Below are 15,640 nucleotides of genomic sequence, written 5' to 3'. Positions count from 1 at the left end.
CAGTTGGTAGATCCAAGATCCTGGTTGGTTTCCTGCTGGGATCACCAATATGAAAACGTATGAACTAACTACAGTAAGTCGCATTGGACAAAAGTGTCTGCTAAATACATGATCATATCATTGTCTACTAATACAAGACATTCCACTGGTTCCAGGAATGGTAGTATATGAGTCAAAAAGTGTCAATGACAAAATGTTCCGCTGGGGACCGCTTTTAACCCAAAGTAAAAGGACAGGTTTGACCCCCAAGTGGTGAGTCTGCTAAACAGCTAATTATATTATGGTTGCACTGCATCTTAAATATTTGATGTCTTGTATGTGTATTTATTGGTGTTAATTTCTTGTTGTAATGCATCTTTTTAATTTACTACTATTATCGTGAGGTAAGCAATATTCTGGGTAGGCATTTCCATGGTCGCCTGAAAGCCGTTCCATCAATCAGAGCTTTTAAAATGGGGTTTAAAACACATTTCTTCAGATTGTCTTTCTCATAGTCCTAATACGTAAAAGTATTTTTAGCACTTAGCCTACTATTGCTATTCCCAGCCTTGATTCTAAAAGTGATCTTTTAATATAATTTGTATGTTATTATTATTATGATCACAAATACATTTAACCATACACTTGCACGATCCTAACTTTTTCGGGGGGGAAACCAGTCCTGTTTTCAGACTTCATGTACTTAAAAAAAAAAACTCTAATTCAAAGGATGATGATTGTCATGAATGATCTATACTATTAATTTGTTATTTTGGTATTATTACTAAGGTAGTACTTTTATTATCATTGTTTTGCAGTGGTTGTAGTACATTATACGGGAAAAAAGATAAATACAACATGCAACAATTTCAAAGATTTTACGGAGTTACAGTTCATTTAAGAAAATCAGTCAATTGAAATACATTCATTAGGCCCTAATCTATGGATTTGACATGACTGGGAATACAGATATGCATCTGTTGGTCACAGATACCTTAAAAAAAAGTAGGGGCGTTGAGCAGTAAACCAGTCAGTATCTGGTGTGACCACCATTTGCCACATGCAGCGTGACACATTTCCTTCACATAGAGTTGATCAGAATGTTGATTGTGGCCTGTGGATTGTTGTCACACTCCTCTTCAATGGCTGTGCGAATTTGCTGGATATTGGCAGGAACTGGAACACGCTGTCATATACGTTGATCCAGAGCATCCCAAACATGCTCAATGGGTGACATGTCTGGTGAGTATGCAGGCCATGGAAGAACTGGGACATTTTCAGTGTCCAAGAACTGTGTACAGATCCTTGCGACATGGGGCTGTGCATTATCATGCTGAAACATGAGGTGATGGTGGAGGATGAATGGCACGACAATAGGCCTCAGGATCTCGTCACGGTATCTCTGTGCATTCAAATTGCCATCGATAAAATGCAATTGTGTTCGTTGTCCGTAGCTTATGCCTGCCCATACCAGAAACCCACCGCCATCTTGTCTCATCGCTGCAACTCCCCAAAGGGCTCGGGAGAGGCGGAGGTCGAGTCATACAACCGAAGTCAGCCTGCAGGTGCCTGGCCCACCACAAGGAGTCGCTAGAGCGTGATGAGCCAAGTAAAGCCCCCCCCGGCCAAACCCTCCCCTAACCCGGACGACGCTGGGCCAATTGTGCTCCATACTATGGGACTCCCGGTCACAGGCAGTTGTGACAAAGCCTGGGATCGAACCTGGGTCTGTAGTGACGCCTCAAGCACTGCATGATCATGCTGATTAATCAGCTTCTTGATACGCCACATGTCAGGTGGATGGATTATCTTGGCAAATGAGAAATGCTCACTAACAGGGATGTAAAAAAAATTGTGCACAACATTTGGGAGAATTTTTGTTGTCGTTGTGCGTATGGAACATTTCTGGGATCTTTAATTTCAGCTCATGAAACATGGGACCAACACTTTACATGTTGCGTTTATATTTTTGTTCAGTGTATAAAACGGGTTGTTTGGATCCTGGGTGCGGATTGCTTGATAGCAAGGAGTTATAGCACCACAATACCCACATTCCACAGGTAATGCCTGTTAACAGTTCCATTCGATTTATCAATGCGGATCCACTGTCCCATAGCCCAGCCAGTCAATTTATAAACTTAATCTCCTTCGGAAAAAGTGTAAAGACAATATTTTCCCATGCTACTAGCCTAGCATTTGGTTTGGTACAGCGGGGGTTAATATAAGCCTTGCTGTGAGCCTATCTGACTTGTGCAACATGTTGCATATGAACATGACTAGACTGCCAGCTTCTCTGAGCCAGGTGCATTTATTTATCAGGATCATTATAATGGATATATCCAAAGAAATGGTAATATGGAAACAAAGATAAAACAAATGAAAATTCACATAGTTTGCTGTCATTTCAGCTGCTTAGCTATCCTCCATAACTATATTATTGACATGACAATAAGCAGTTTTTTTTGCCTATTTATACATTATTTATCAAATCATTATTTGCTGCAGTTCTTGCTGCCTATTTATACATAATTTATTCAATAACTATTTATTGAAGTTCTTGACTCTCGTCATCATTGAACTTCCGCTAGCTAGCTATATGCCAGTGATTTGTGTAGCATTGCAACGAGGAATGAATAGAATTAACGACTGGGTCAAAACATCCCAAAATAATTAACCAGACTTTTTCGTTAGCAACTTCAGAACCTCAGAACTAACAACTGGCTTTTGTCCGGACTGTATCGTTTGGTGGAAAGATAAAATAAAATAAATTTACTCATTAAAATAAAGTTAGTTGTTTAGCTTTCTGTAACTTTGTAGCAAGTACGGTCTGCATGTGTAGGCGCATATTGCGTCATGATTTCAAGGAGTCCCGATATATTTTCCAACTGTCACGTTATCTGGTTTTAATGTCCATTCTAGAATGCCCTTCTAGCCAAACAGAAACAAATACTCAACAATGGTGTGGTATAACACACGATAATCCCTGAGTTCTCATGTCTTATTGCTTAAGTAGTCAGTAGTAGGTTTATAATATAAGTTATTGTTGTTGTTTTTTTATAGAAGTTGTTATTCTTAAAATTAGCCGAGTCATATTATTCCGCTCTCAGACCACGTGATGGGCTATCAATGGCAGGCCAATAATTGGACTTGAACTGAAAGGATTACGCCTGGAACCGACAGCAGATAACCTTTGTGAAACACCATGTAAATGAGTTTTATTCTCCAGCCTTATCTCGCACCCTCTTAATGATGTCATGCGAATGCCTGTGAGGGAGACCGGGGCTTACAGGTTAAGGTGAGATTGGCCCTTGCTGCTACTGTGCTTTCTCTCTTTTTTTCTCCCTCCCTCTCTTCTTTCCTCTCCCCCTCTCTCACTGTGGTGTCATTGGAGAGTATTAAAAGAAGTGGGTGTAATCTCTGCACTTCATGCCTGGCAAATTGCAACACGTGATACAGACCCAGGGCCTTGTCTGTGTTTGAGGCAATATAGGACCACATTTCTCTCCTCCCCTGATGTGACAACAAATGGGCATTATATCTCCTTTTTGCTGACCAAACACGGATATCAGCGTGCCACCATGTCTTCTGAGGGTCACAGATAGAGTAAGGTGAGGTGTTGGAGAGGATAAGGCTTCAGCTTGCTGTGGAGACTATATATGGCCTATAATCTCACTTTAAATACACCTAGGGTTTTAGAGCAGGACATTTCCAATGCTAATCGTTCGGTCAATCATTGTCTTTCAAAATCACCTGAACTCTAGAGTTCTATGTGTTGAGCTGATGTCTCAAGTCCTTACATGGAATGAGGATGATGGTATTGGCACCTCTGGCCTGAGGAAAAATCGCTTTAATGAGCTTTAATGTGACAACTTAGACAATGTTGACTGGAATAAAAAATATATTTTTTGATTTTACTGAGCTCTCGTCTGGGTGAAGTGACAGTGCATTGTAGGTTTGTTGAATTGAGCATTTTGTTTAAGTGGAAACAAATGTCTGGGATGACTGAGAAACTAATGAGTTGCGGAATGATTCCTCAAATTCTTGCAAGTTAACATGCTTGCTATTTTGAAATAAATAAATGGAAAATATATAGAATAGAATGTTTTGAAAATGATCCATAACCTTTGACACAGAGGTGTCATGATCCATAACCTTTGACACATAGCAGCGCAATTGGAAGTCATGGTCAGTTGTGTTTGATTCGATGAGGATCTTTGTCATTGCCTTCATCGTTTCTATTCAGTTGTTTTCACTGAATAGCTTATGAGGGGCCTAATAATGCAACATCTAAATGATCTAGGAAAAGTATTCTGGGGTTTTGCACTGATAGGAAATCCACACGGTGCCTCGATGTGAGGAGTTAAATGTTTTGAAGGTCGCAGTTTCTCTCATTGATCTTGCAATGTTTGTTAATTACATTGTCACTGATGTTGTGAGAGATAATTAAGCCACTATGTTTATATGCATAATTATGCGCGCTCCGCATCAGCCTTTGAAAGACAGCGGCGAGAGGGGGGGAAAATGTTTTAATTGTGAGCGCCACAGAAACATGGCAATATAGATGCCCTAGTTACAATCAACAAAGAGCAATGCAAAAAAACACACAAAAAAAAACAAAGACAAGAGTTGCTACTAATGCAGGATGCTCTCTCCACAGTCTTCAAACAGTTTGCCTTTGTTGTGAGATGTAAAGTAGCAGGGACCCAACGGAGGGAAAGGTGTAAGCCTGTTTCACAACACAAACACACATTTACAGACAGGTTTTTTTTTTTTTACAGGCACCAAATAAACACAAAATGACTAATTAAAACCACAAAGCCCCTGCATTTGCCGGGAAAAAAAAATATTTTTCTGAGAAGCCCTTGGCCCCACTTCTCTGACAGGCCACAGCCACTGCTGCTCCACCGGTGTAAACAAAAAAGGAAAGAATAATAATATGAAAAAAACCTTCTGCAGCATATGTACATGACACTGAAACACGAGATGAAAGACCAAAAAATGTCTGTGAAAAGTGAGGTGAGCAAGCAGAAAACAGACCTAAACAAAACCTGTTTTGTACCACACGACAACAACACGACTCCAACTGTGTCTTGTTCTGTCACTTATTTTGTGGTTATCTGTGAAACTAATCTTTTCTCTGTCTCTGTCTTTTTTTTCTCTCTTTTTTTTTTTTACTGCTCTGTGTTTTGAATTCTACTGTAGCTATATAGCCCAGTCTCTCAGATAGCAATGTGTCTCCTTCTGGAATTTCCAAGTTCAAGTCTGTAAACGTTGCATTCTCTGGAGATTGTTTGTGCAGTTAACACATTGCTGTTGCCACATCAAGACCACACCGTTAAGGTATATGCCACCTTAACTATTTGATTGTCCCTCAGTGCTACCAGAGGAACATCATGTAAAAAGAGACAGATAATTTAATAGGCTGTTGCTGTAAGCCACTAATGCACAGCAAATCAATTGATGAATAAATTAATTAAAGCAAATACACTTACAGAATATCTGCTTTCATCAAATGTTAAGTTCATGAACAACAATGTACCCTCAACTGTGATTCAATGGAGATTGCAAGAAATAGGTTCTTATTCTATTTCAGACTTTATTTGACAACCGATTATCTGGATTCAAGTGCTAAGAGCTAATCGTTCCTCAGCAACCTATACTCCTTCAAGGCAGACTAGGCTACCACTGTGTGTAGTAGTGGGCTTGGGCAGTGACTAAGTTTAGTGAGCTTAGGGAGAAATCTAAAACTCAAAATGTAATTCTGGGTGTAATATGAAGCTTATCCTTGGACTGACAAACTCTTTTGGCCTACACAGAGTGAGCAGGCAGTGTAAGCCTACTCCAAATACTGGATGAATTTCTTGTTTCACTTACTGTAACCGCACACACACACACACACACACACACACACACACACACACACACACACACACACACACACACACACACACACACACACACACACACACACAGGTTCCTGTTTTCCCAATAGCCGGTTAGTCAGTTCCATCTGTCTGTGGAGTAATACCGTCACTGGCTATTCATGGGATGCACCTCTGTCCCTCGGTCGCGTCGTTGCCATTGTTATCATCGTTCTACAGACGCCGCAGCCATATTGATGCCCGACTGATGACTAATGCCCAGTCTTTCTGAAAGAGATCTAATTTACACTATAGCGGCTTGAAAATATGATTACATTGCTAAAGTAGACAAGTAATTAGTAGGAAGCAATTTTTCCATCATTATGATGTCGTCAAGTTTACTTTAGAGAGACGACAATGTTGTCATTAGCTAGCAAAGTTTGTCAAAAATAGCTAGCAATGTTAACGTTAGCTAGTTAAAATGCGGTGCTGTTCCTTCAACATTATCTAGCTAACTTAAGTTATACTGTATCTATAGTCAATCTGGCAACATCACAATGATGACAAAAGGTTTTCCTACTTATTATTTGCCTCATTTTGAAATATCATCATGTTTCCAAGCCTCTGTAAAGCACTTTTGATGAAATATTCATCAGCGCTATTTGACAATGCATTGGGTAGAACACTCAGTTAGGCATCAGTCCTAAAATGAATGTTCAAAACAATATTGTGATGAAAAGTGCAACCATGAAATCTCATTGTAACCTTACAGTCTCTCTTTCCAGGGACAGGTTCAGGACAGGATGTGGCTATGTCCCCCACCTACTATATCTTGGCTCCTTAACACTTTAGTGAAAGGAATGGAAGGTTTGAAGGACAGTTAAAGCGAGAACAGAATTCATCGAGAGGAGTGACGAGAAAAGAAAGAGAGCCATGTACCTGGAGAGGAGAAAGATGTTTGGCGACTCGGGGGCTCACTTATCAACGGCATGTAGACGTCCTTTTGAGGCCCGTCTTCCGAGTCCTTGTCGTCGTGGTAACTGCCGTCCCGGGAGTCGAACATGGGTTCGGGCTCATCAAGCGCGTTGTCCTCCTCGTCACTGCAGCCCTTGGGCTGTACCATGTACACACCCTCGGGGGGTCCGTCCTCGCCATTGTTGGGCTTGAGTCCCTGCTGTTGCTGCTGTTCCTCCCCACAGTCCAGGGCGGAGGGTGGTGGTTCATCCCCGTACTCCCCGTTGACCCACTTCTCAATGGCCTTGCGCCGTTTCTGGTCCTCTTCGAGGCTGTGGCCGAGACTCAGGCCCTCGGGGAAGTTGGTCTCGAATCGCTCGCCACTGTCGTCATAATGGGAGCTCCCGCGCTCGCTGTTCTCCGCCACGCTGTGGTCTCCCTCAGCATGCTGGGAGCTGCCATCGTACACCACCTGACGGCTCAGCTTGGCACAGATTGCGTTGAGTTTTAGGCCACCTTTCCTTTTGCCGGCCATGTTGGATTTTCCTGAGGTCTTTTCAGTGCATAAAGTCCTTTCAGCTGTTTGAGAAAAAGTAAAGAGAGAAAGGAAAATGGTTGAATGTCAATTCACATGTTTAAGAACCACCATATGTTATTAGCAAACGTTCTACCATGGAATTATATTTGTGTTATTCAAATGTCATCATCATTTCCCTCAATGAACACGTTTATCAGATGAGAGCTGTAGGCCAGCTCTCTTCATCAACAAAGGGCCATCGATCAAGTGTCATTCACGTGATTATTTGAGCTTCACCATGGAAAAAACTGTCTAACAGCTTCTATAAATAGCCCCAAAGCAGTGCCTTTTTTAAAATAATAACAGCAATCACAAGACTGCAGGGACAAAGAGATAGATACATACGTACAGTGGGCATATGTTAGCCAAACCACTGACAGTCAGTTTAGTCAGAGTTTTAACGTATTAGCCGCTGCAGAAAAAAGAAGGAAAAAACTCTCTGAGAGCTGAATTGGAAAACCACATCCAGATCAGTATCGGACCCCCTAAGGTACTACAAGCAGCCAATACACAAGCTACATAATCCTTCACATGACAGCTCTGTAGAGACCCTCCTGAAATGTTATCTTCCAATCTTCCCCTTTACCTAAAGAGGCTGTGGTTCTGCCAATGAGTGGGGGGCTGCTTAGTTTTAACCCTGACAGGCAAGGGGTAGAAACAGAGTCCATGCTTTCCTTCCAGCCCTCCTAGTAGTTTTAGCAGAAGTAAGCCAGCTAGCCAGCAAAATCTAACCTCCTCTTTTGCTCTTCTCTTCTCAAATCGAATACAACAGGTGTAGACCTTACTGTGAAATACTTACTTACAAGCCCTTAACCAACAATGCAGATTTTATTTTTTTAAGTAAGAAAATATTTTCAAAGAAAATCTCATAAATATGAAATAAACTAAAGTTTAAAAAAAAGTTACAATAAAATAACAATAATGAGGCTATATACAGCGGGTACCGGTACCAAGTGAATGTGCGGGGGTACAGGTTAGTCGAGGTAATTGAGGTGATATGTACATGTAGGTAGGGGTAAAGTGACTATGCATAGATAATAAACAGCTATTAGCAGCAGTGTAAAATAGTGGGTCAATGCAAATAGTCCGGGTAGCCATTTGATTAACTGTTATGCAGTCTTACGGCTTGGGGGTAAAAGCTGTTAAGGAGCCTTCAGACTTGGTGCTCCGGTACTGCTTGCCGTGTGGTAGCAGAGAGAGCATTCTATGACTCGGGTAGCTGGAGTCTTTTACAAATTTTAGGGCCTTTCTCTGACACCGCCTGGTGTAGAGGTCCTGGTATAGTGGTCCTCTCCTCTGCTCTCAGTAGGCTGCAATGCTGCTGCCTGTGGCTTTGTGTTGTTGGCTGTAATCAAACAATATTACTGGTAAGGCGGTAGGTGCACTAGTCATGAAAACGACAAATATGAATTAAAATACATTTACATGCATTTGTTGCTGATTAGATGTATAGTTTACATTTTTTTTCATTCTGCAGGTGAATCCATAGCCAACATGACAACAAGTATGTTGAAAATACTCTCGTCCACTCAAATATACTGTGCATTCGGAAAGTATTCAGACCCCTTGACTTTTTCCACATTTTGTTACGTTACAGCCTTATTCTAAAATGGATTCAATTTATGTTTTTCCTCATCAATCTACACACAATACCCCATAATGACAAAGCAAAAACAGGTTTTTAGAAATGTTTTGATTTTTTTAACGTAAGTATTCAAACCCTTTGCTCTGAGACTCGAAATTCAGCTCAGGTGCATCAAGTTTCCAATAATCATCCTTGAGATGTTTCTACAACTTGACTGGAGTCCACCTGTGGTAAATTAAATTTATTGGACATGATTTGGAAAGACACACACCTGTCTATATAAGGTCCCACAGTTGATAGTGCATGTCAGAGCAAAAACCAAGCCATGAGGTCGAAGCAATTGTCCGTAGAGCTCAGAGACAGGATTGTGTCGAGGCACAGATCTGGGGAAGGGTACCAAAAAATGTCTGCAGCATTGAAGGTCCCCAAGAACACAGTGGCAGAAGTTTGGAACCACCAAGACTCTTCCTAGAGCTGGCCGCCCGGCCAAACTGAGCAATCGGGGCAGAAGGGCCTTGGTCAGGGAGGTGACCAATAACCCGATGGTCACTCTGACAGAGCTACAGAGTTCCTCTGTGGAGATGGGAGAACCTTCCAGAAGGACAACATTCTCTGCAGCACTTTACCAATCAGGCCTTTATGGTAGAGTGGTCAGACAGAAGCCACTCCTCAGTAAAGGGCACATGACAGCCCGCTTGGAGTTTGCCAAAAGGCACCTAAAGACTCAGACCATGAGAAACAACATCTCTGGAGACCTGAAAATAGCTGTGCAGCGACGCTTCCCATCCTATCTGACAGAGCTTGAGAGGACCTGCAGAGAAGAATAGGAGAAACTCCCCAAATACAGGCGTGCCAAGCTTGCAGTGTCATACCCATGAAGACTCGAGGCTGTAATCGCTGACAAAGGTGCTTCAACAAAGTAAATGGTCTGAATACTTATAGAAATGTTATATTTTAGTTTCTTTTTAATACACTTGCAAAAATTTCTATAAACCCGTTTTTGCTTTGTCATTTTGGGATATTGTGTGTAGATTGATGAGGGGGAAAAAACGATTTAATCCATTTTAGAATAAGGCTGTAATGTACATTTTTGGGGGAAAAAGTCAAGGGGTCTGAATGATTTCCGAATGCACTGTATGTTTACCAAAATGGTTTGTTATTGTTTCCGTGGTGAAAATACACGTTGTAAACTGAGAGATACAGTATAATCTCTATTTCTCTAAAGAAGCTCCACTGAACAATAACAGTGACAGAGTAACTGTTAGGGGTAGGACTGGGTGGCATTATTTCACCTAGCCCAGGCAATCTTTAAAACATGTCCTCGGCTAAAGCAAGTGCAGCTGCCTCTAGCATTCCATATTAAGAGCTGCCTTTTTAGGGCAGAAACTGCACACTGTTACCTTTCACTTGATGAAAAGAGCCACCATAGTTCACCTTGAGCAGATGTTCCAGGCAACAAAAAAAATCAAGTCCAGATCTTTATCATGTTGTAAATAACTTATATCATGGGCAAAGCTTAGAAGTTAGTGAATAATATGCTGTACATCATCTTAATCACTTTTGGAATTATTTCCTGCCATTTTAAAAAGACCACCAGGGCTAGTTTGGTGCCCAACTCTTCAAAGTTGTCAATGTTTCAATTGACATAAACAAGGAGGAGAAGGCCAAATCTTCTGCAGTGTCATCCACTTTAAGTTGTATTCTTTGTACCAAATACTGAAGCTGTATTTCTCTTCACTCAAAAGTCTGTCACTATCATTATCAATACATTGTACTTTACTAGGCATGCTATTTTTGTTGAGGAAAAAATAAGATATTACTATGAGAGAGGAAAAAAAGTGATATTTCAATTGACTTTGTATAAAACTGTGTATATTTACATTTACATTTTAGTCATTTAGCAGACGCTCTTATCCAGAGCGACGTACAGTTAGTGCATTCATCTTAAGATAGCTAGGTGAGACAACCACATATCAGTCGTAGAAAGTACATTTTCCCTCAATAAAGTATTTATCAGCAAAGTCAAAACTAGTATAGGCTTCTTCATTTAATCTCGGCCATAAAGCGAAGATCAAGCACAATTATGCGTGAGCCATTGCTGGCATTATGCAAATCCCAGACAGCGCATAAAATCCTTTTTTTTCTTCATTTTTGTCATTAGAAGATACATTGTGGCTACCTCCCAAATGGCACCAGCTTCCTGGTCAAAGGTAGTGCACTACACAGGGAATAGGGAGCCATTTGGAACACAGCCCTAGTGTGAGTGAGTTTACAGATATTACCTCGCCAGTATACAATGCACCCAGTGCTGCCCACCACACATGCTTTCTCAGTTACTTTATTTACATTGTGGACTTCCTTTTTTGAAACAATGACTTGTGGAATTATGTGCAGTCTTGAGCTCGCCGTATATCAGTGGCGCATTACTGTACAATTTTGTGTTAGACAATTGCGGGCCGGGGTGAAAAGGTCACATTTTTAGAGGACAGCAATTTTGAAAAAAAAAATCAGCTGGAAAAACTATTAGGAAGTGGAAGACATAAATGTTCGGGTATTTTTTCAGAAACACCCCTCCGAAGGAAGATTGAGGTCATTTGGGCGTTGCAGTGGAGGTCATTTTTCTGTTTACTGTGCTCAGTATTTCATGCTTTAACTACCGATTTCCTTTGCATCGCAATCTCCTGCACCTTGTAGGAAATGACCCCTGCCGAGTTGTTTCTTTCCATTAGTGACTATTTATGTACATTTTTCCCCAACAATATAGAGCTCGACTCCTGGGGTAAACGGCTACTGATTGAGAAGCACAATAGGCTTCACACTAAATCTTCTGAACGTTTTAATTACTAGATATGGTCTAAAAAACTATGCGGTTAATACAATACATATGGAGACCTTTATTAAAAGACCGAAATATCTACGGGAAGAGATTGGGAATCCAACTGGAAATTAAGAGTCTTTGTGGATTGGAGTGGCCTGGGGACTTTACAGTACAATTTTGCTGTTTTCAGTGTAGAGAACGCTTGTCCACACGCAGCAGCTTTTGCCACTGCTTACAACAGGGATTGCTATGGTTACACTGGCCTCACGTCGTTTGTGTGCATGACAGCATACAATGAGATAAAATCAGTGGGGACCTACATGAAAGAACAACTTTTTCCTTTGGGGCCGACTCCCCCTTCCCAGGAGTCCAGTAAGCAATCTCAGCCATTAATGAATATCAGGGAGAAAAACAAGACTGGATGCATCGCTCCTCTGTTTTAGAATAGACTGCTAATTGTCAAAGCCACACACCTCGGTCGCACAAAACACTAAGAGCTCGGGAAGACAAATAAGAGTTGAATCGGAGCACTACCAAATGAAACGTATGTTTCCTACTGTTTACTGTAACTGTGACAAGATTTTTTACTGGAAACTGTGCAGGACTGAGACAGCGGGGCTACGCTGACTGTATAAGGCCAAAACCTGACGAAAAAGTCAAGAAACTATTTTTGAACGCATCCACTTATTTGTACTGGGACAGGGGTTCTTTTTCAAGTCAAGAAGATGTGCATCAAAGCAATTTGTAAGCCCTGTTTCTTCTCAGAACTGGATGACTACATGCAACACAGGGCTCACGTTCAAATCTACTCTCGGCACTGAGCTCTCCGAACCCCGGCGTGTCTTGTTGTGTCTTTTTGATGCCGAGCCCCTCTGTTTACGTGCCAGAATGATATCATGCCCAATCAAGTGGTGTTTCAAATCCTAATAACGCTGTTGGAAGTGCATTATTTGCATGTACGTGCAACGACTGTAAAAAAGGCTGCCAGAGCGCAAGAGAGAGAGAGAGAGAGGAGACAGAGAGAGAGGAGACACAGAGGGAGCGAGAGAGAGAGGATAGAAAGAGAGAGAGAGGAGACAGAGAGAGAGGAGACACAGAGAGAGAGGAGATAGAGAGAGGAGAGAGAGGAGACAGAGAGAGAGAGAGATAGAGGAGACAGAGAGACAGAGAGACAGAGAGAGAGAGATAGATGAGACAGAGAGAGAGAGGAGACAGAGAGAGAGAGGGAGAGAGAGAGCGAGAGAGGAGACAGGGAGAGAGAGAGAGAGAGAGAGCGAGAGAGAGAGGAGACAGGGAGAGAGAGAGAGAGAGAGAGAGAGAGAGAGGAGACAGAGAGAGAGAAAGAGAGATAGAGGAGACAGAGAAGAGACAGAGAGAGAGAGAGAGAGTAAGAGAGGAGACAGAGAGAGTAAGAGAGGAGACAGAGAGAGAGAGAGAGGAGACAGAGAGAGAGAAAGAGAGATAGAGGAGACAGAGAAGAGACAGAGAGAGAGAGAGAGAGAGAGTAAGAGAGGAGACAGAGAGAGTAAGAGAGGAGACAGAGAGAGAGAGAGAGGTGACAGAGAGAGAGAGAGAGGAGACAGAGAGAGAGAGGAGACAGAGAGAGAGAGAGAGAGAGAGAGAGACAGAGAGAGAGAGAGAGAGAGAGAGAGAGGAGAGAGAGAGAAAGAGAGATAGAGGAGACAGAGAAGAGACAGAGAGAGAGAGAGAGAGAGTAAGAGAGGAGACAGAGAGAGTAAGAGAGGAGACAGAGAGAGAGAGAGAGGAGACAGAGAGAGAGAGGAGACAGAGAGAGAGAGAGAGAGAGAGAGAGAGAGAGAGAGAGAGAGAGAGAGACAGAGAGAGAGAGAGAGAGAGAGACAGAGATGTGGACATGGGGGCGTGAATGGCTGCCTGGATTGGCAGGGTCAGGTCTCTGCCTCTTTCTGCCACACAGACAAGAGGGGTACACATTACACATGGGGAGCTGACCAAAATGTTGGCTTATTTCTTATCGATAGTACTGGAAGAGATCTAACTACTATACAGCTAATATGTTCTATAAAGGGTCAATAGGAAGTCTAGGTAAGAATGTGGCTCACTCCAACGATGTATTGTATTGCAAAATAAAGGATTACATGCTGCCTTGTACATTTGTATGGAGGATATACTTAAGAACCAGTCTGAGAAGAGTAGATATGACCTGTAAAACTGGAGCTTATCTCCTTAGGTATAATCAAACATTAGCACAGGAGTTTTGGTAGGTTCCTGCTGGGTTCCAACATCTTGACTGACACAGGGACAAAACCTTGGTAATATTTGAACTTAATTAATCCAAAACTGGCCTGGGAAAAGACTGAACAGCTCGGGATTATTTTTCAATATGTAACCCAGTTTTTTAGCTCCTGGGAAAAAAAGACCAGTTATAACTTTGCAAACCTCGGGCAGATTAATCGACAAGGCCCGAACTCCCGGTGTGTGGCTGAGTGAGCCTTTTGTGTCTCTGTTTCTCCAGGGTGGTGTGGGGAGGGGGTCTGAATGCATTGTGCGATACACACACACACACACACACACACACACACACAGTCACAAACACACACGCACCTTAACACAAAAACAGTCCTCTGGTTTTTATTTTTGCTAATTTACAGCTTTCAGGAAGAGAGCGTTTCCCCCCGCTCTCTCTCTCTCTCTCTCTCTCTCTCTCTCTCCTCTCGCACGGCCGAAGGTGAGCTGCCGCAGCCCAGGGAAGCCAGGCAGAAAGAAGCCACTGATGGACAAACACGCCACAGCACCCAGACCTGGCCCCTGCATCTGGCCCCTCTTTAATTTTTATTACACAAGAATAACAATAAGCAGGTCTGCGACCTCCGCCGCGAGATTTTGCCACAGTTTCCCCAACAGTGCAGTGCTGCCGAAGCTCCAAATTTCCATTTTCTGCATGCATATTTAATTGAGTTTTGTCCCAGTGGTGCGGAAATGATTTGTTTTTTGCTCTCTGTTCACTTGACTCCTCTTCGGAGTCACTAACCCTGATTAAGACGTTCCCGTTAATTTCCCAGCGCACACCTTTTTTTTGTGCATTAATGGTTCTGATCGTCTAATTAAAACTTCTCGGCTCGGCTGCTGATCACCGCTCGTTGTGCCTCTGACCTGAAGTTTTAATTGCCGCATCAGAAGCGATAATAATAATTTCGGAGGTTCTGATGATTAAAAACAATGCCATTGCCAACTATTCAAGAGAGCGGGAGAGAGAGAGGGAGAGAGGGGGGACAGGAGAGAGAGAAGTTTATGTAGGAGGGGATATAGGTGGATGAAGGGGATGTACTGTACCAGAGGGGTTGAGGGGGTGAGGCGGGGATGGGGGATCACAGGGTGATTGCTCTGGGGGAAGAGGAAGAGAGGGGGGAGGGCAGATGGAATTTTCCCAGCATTCTTCTCCTCTGGGGTCCTGGCGTAGAAGAAACAGGTTGGTAGGGCTGAGCTTTCCCCACCACCTGATATCTGCCACTCACTTATTCAGGCAGTCACTCAGCTGGCCAAGAACGTTACTCACTAGGCAGGTTTGCCAGGCTGTGTTAGAGGGAGGGAGAGAAAATAAAAGATAAAAGGACGCAAAAGAGATGACTTGTCTGCACTACTGTCCTCAGCTCATTTTCATAATCCAACAATAGTTAGCCCAGCACAAAACACACTTTTGTTCCAAGAGGCAGATACATGGAAAAACTCCATGAGATTTGTCTCCCTTGTCAAACAAAACTATGTGTAAACGGAAAACACAAGGTCTGTGCCTCCCAATGGCCTTTCAGGCAGCACTCACTTAGCAAAAAATTACGCAAAACATTGCGATGACCTTAAAAAGGAAAGGTCGTGCACCAGGAAAACTG

The 15,640-nt window shown here is 42.4% G+C and overlaps 1 protein-coding gene across 11 annotated transcripts in view; it reads right to left on the bottom strand.

Moving 5' to 3' along the window:
* casz1 (castor zinc finger 1) overlaps nucleotides 1–15,640 on the bottom strand; it is a 257,172-nt gene that overhangs the window by 33,696 nt on the left and 207,836 nt on the right. For all 11 annotated transcript variants that reach the window (XM_029719434.1, XM_029719435.1, XM_029719431.1 and 8 more), the window contains one exon: nucleotides 6,780–7,373. In XM_029719434.1, the coding sequence (XP_029575294.1) occupies nucleotides 6,780–7,329 (550 nt within the window). In that variant the 5' untranslated portion in view covers nucleotides 7,330–7,373. The remainder of the gene's footprint in view (nucleotides 1–6,779; nucleotides 7,374–15,640) is intronic.

This window comes from Salmo trutta, chromosome 28 (assembly GCF_901001165.1).
Source record: "Salmo trutta chromosome 28, fSalTru1.1, whole genome shotgun sequence".
In the NCBI taxonomy this organism is placed as follows: domain Eukaryota; kingdom Metazoa; phylum Chordata; class Actinopteri; order Salmoniformes; family Salmonidae; genus Salmo; species Salmo trutta.
Note: the sequence above shows the minus strand (reverse complement) of the source record. Positions and strands in the feature narration are given on the sequence as shown.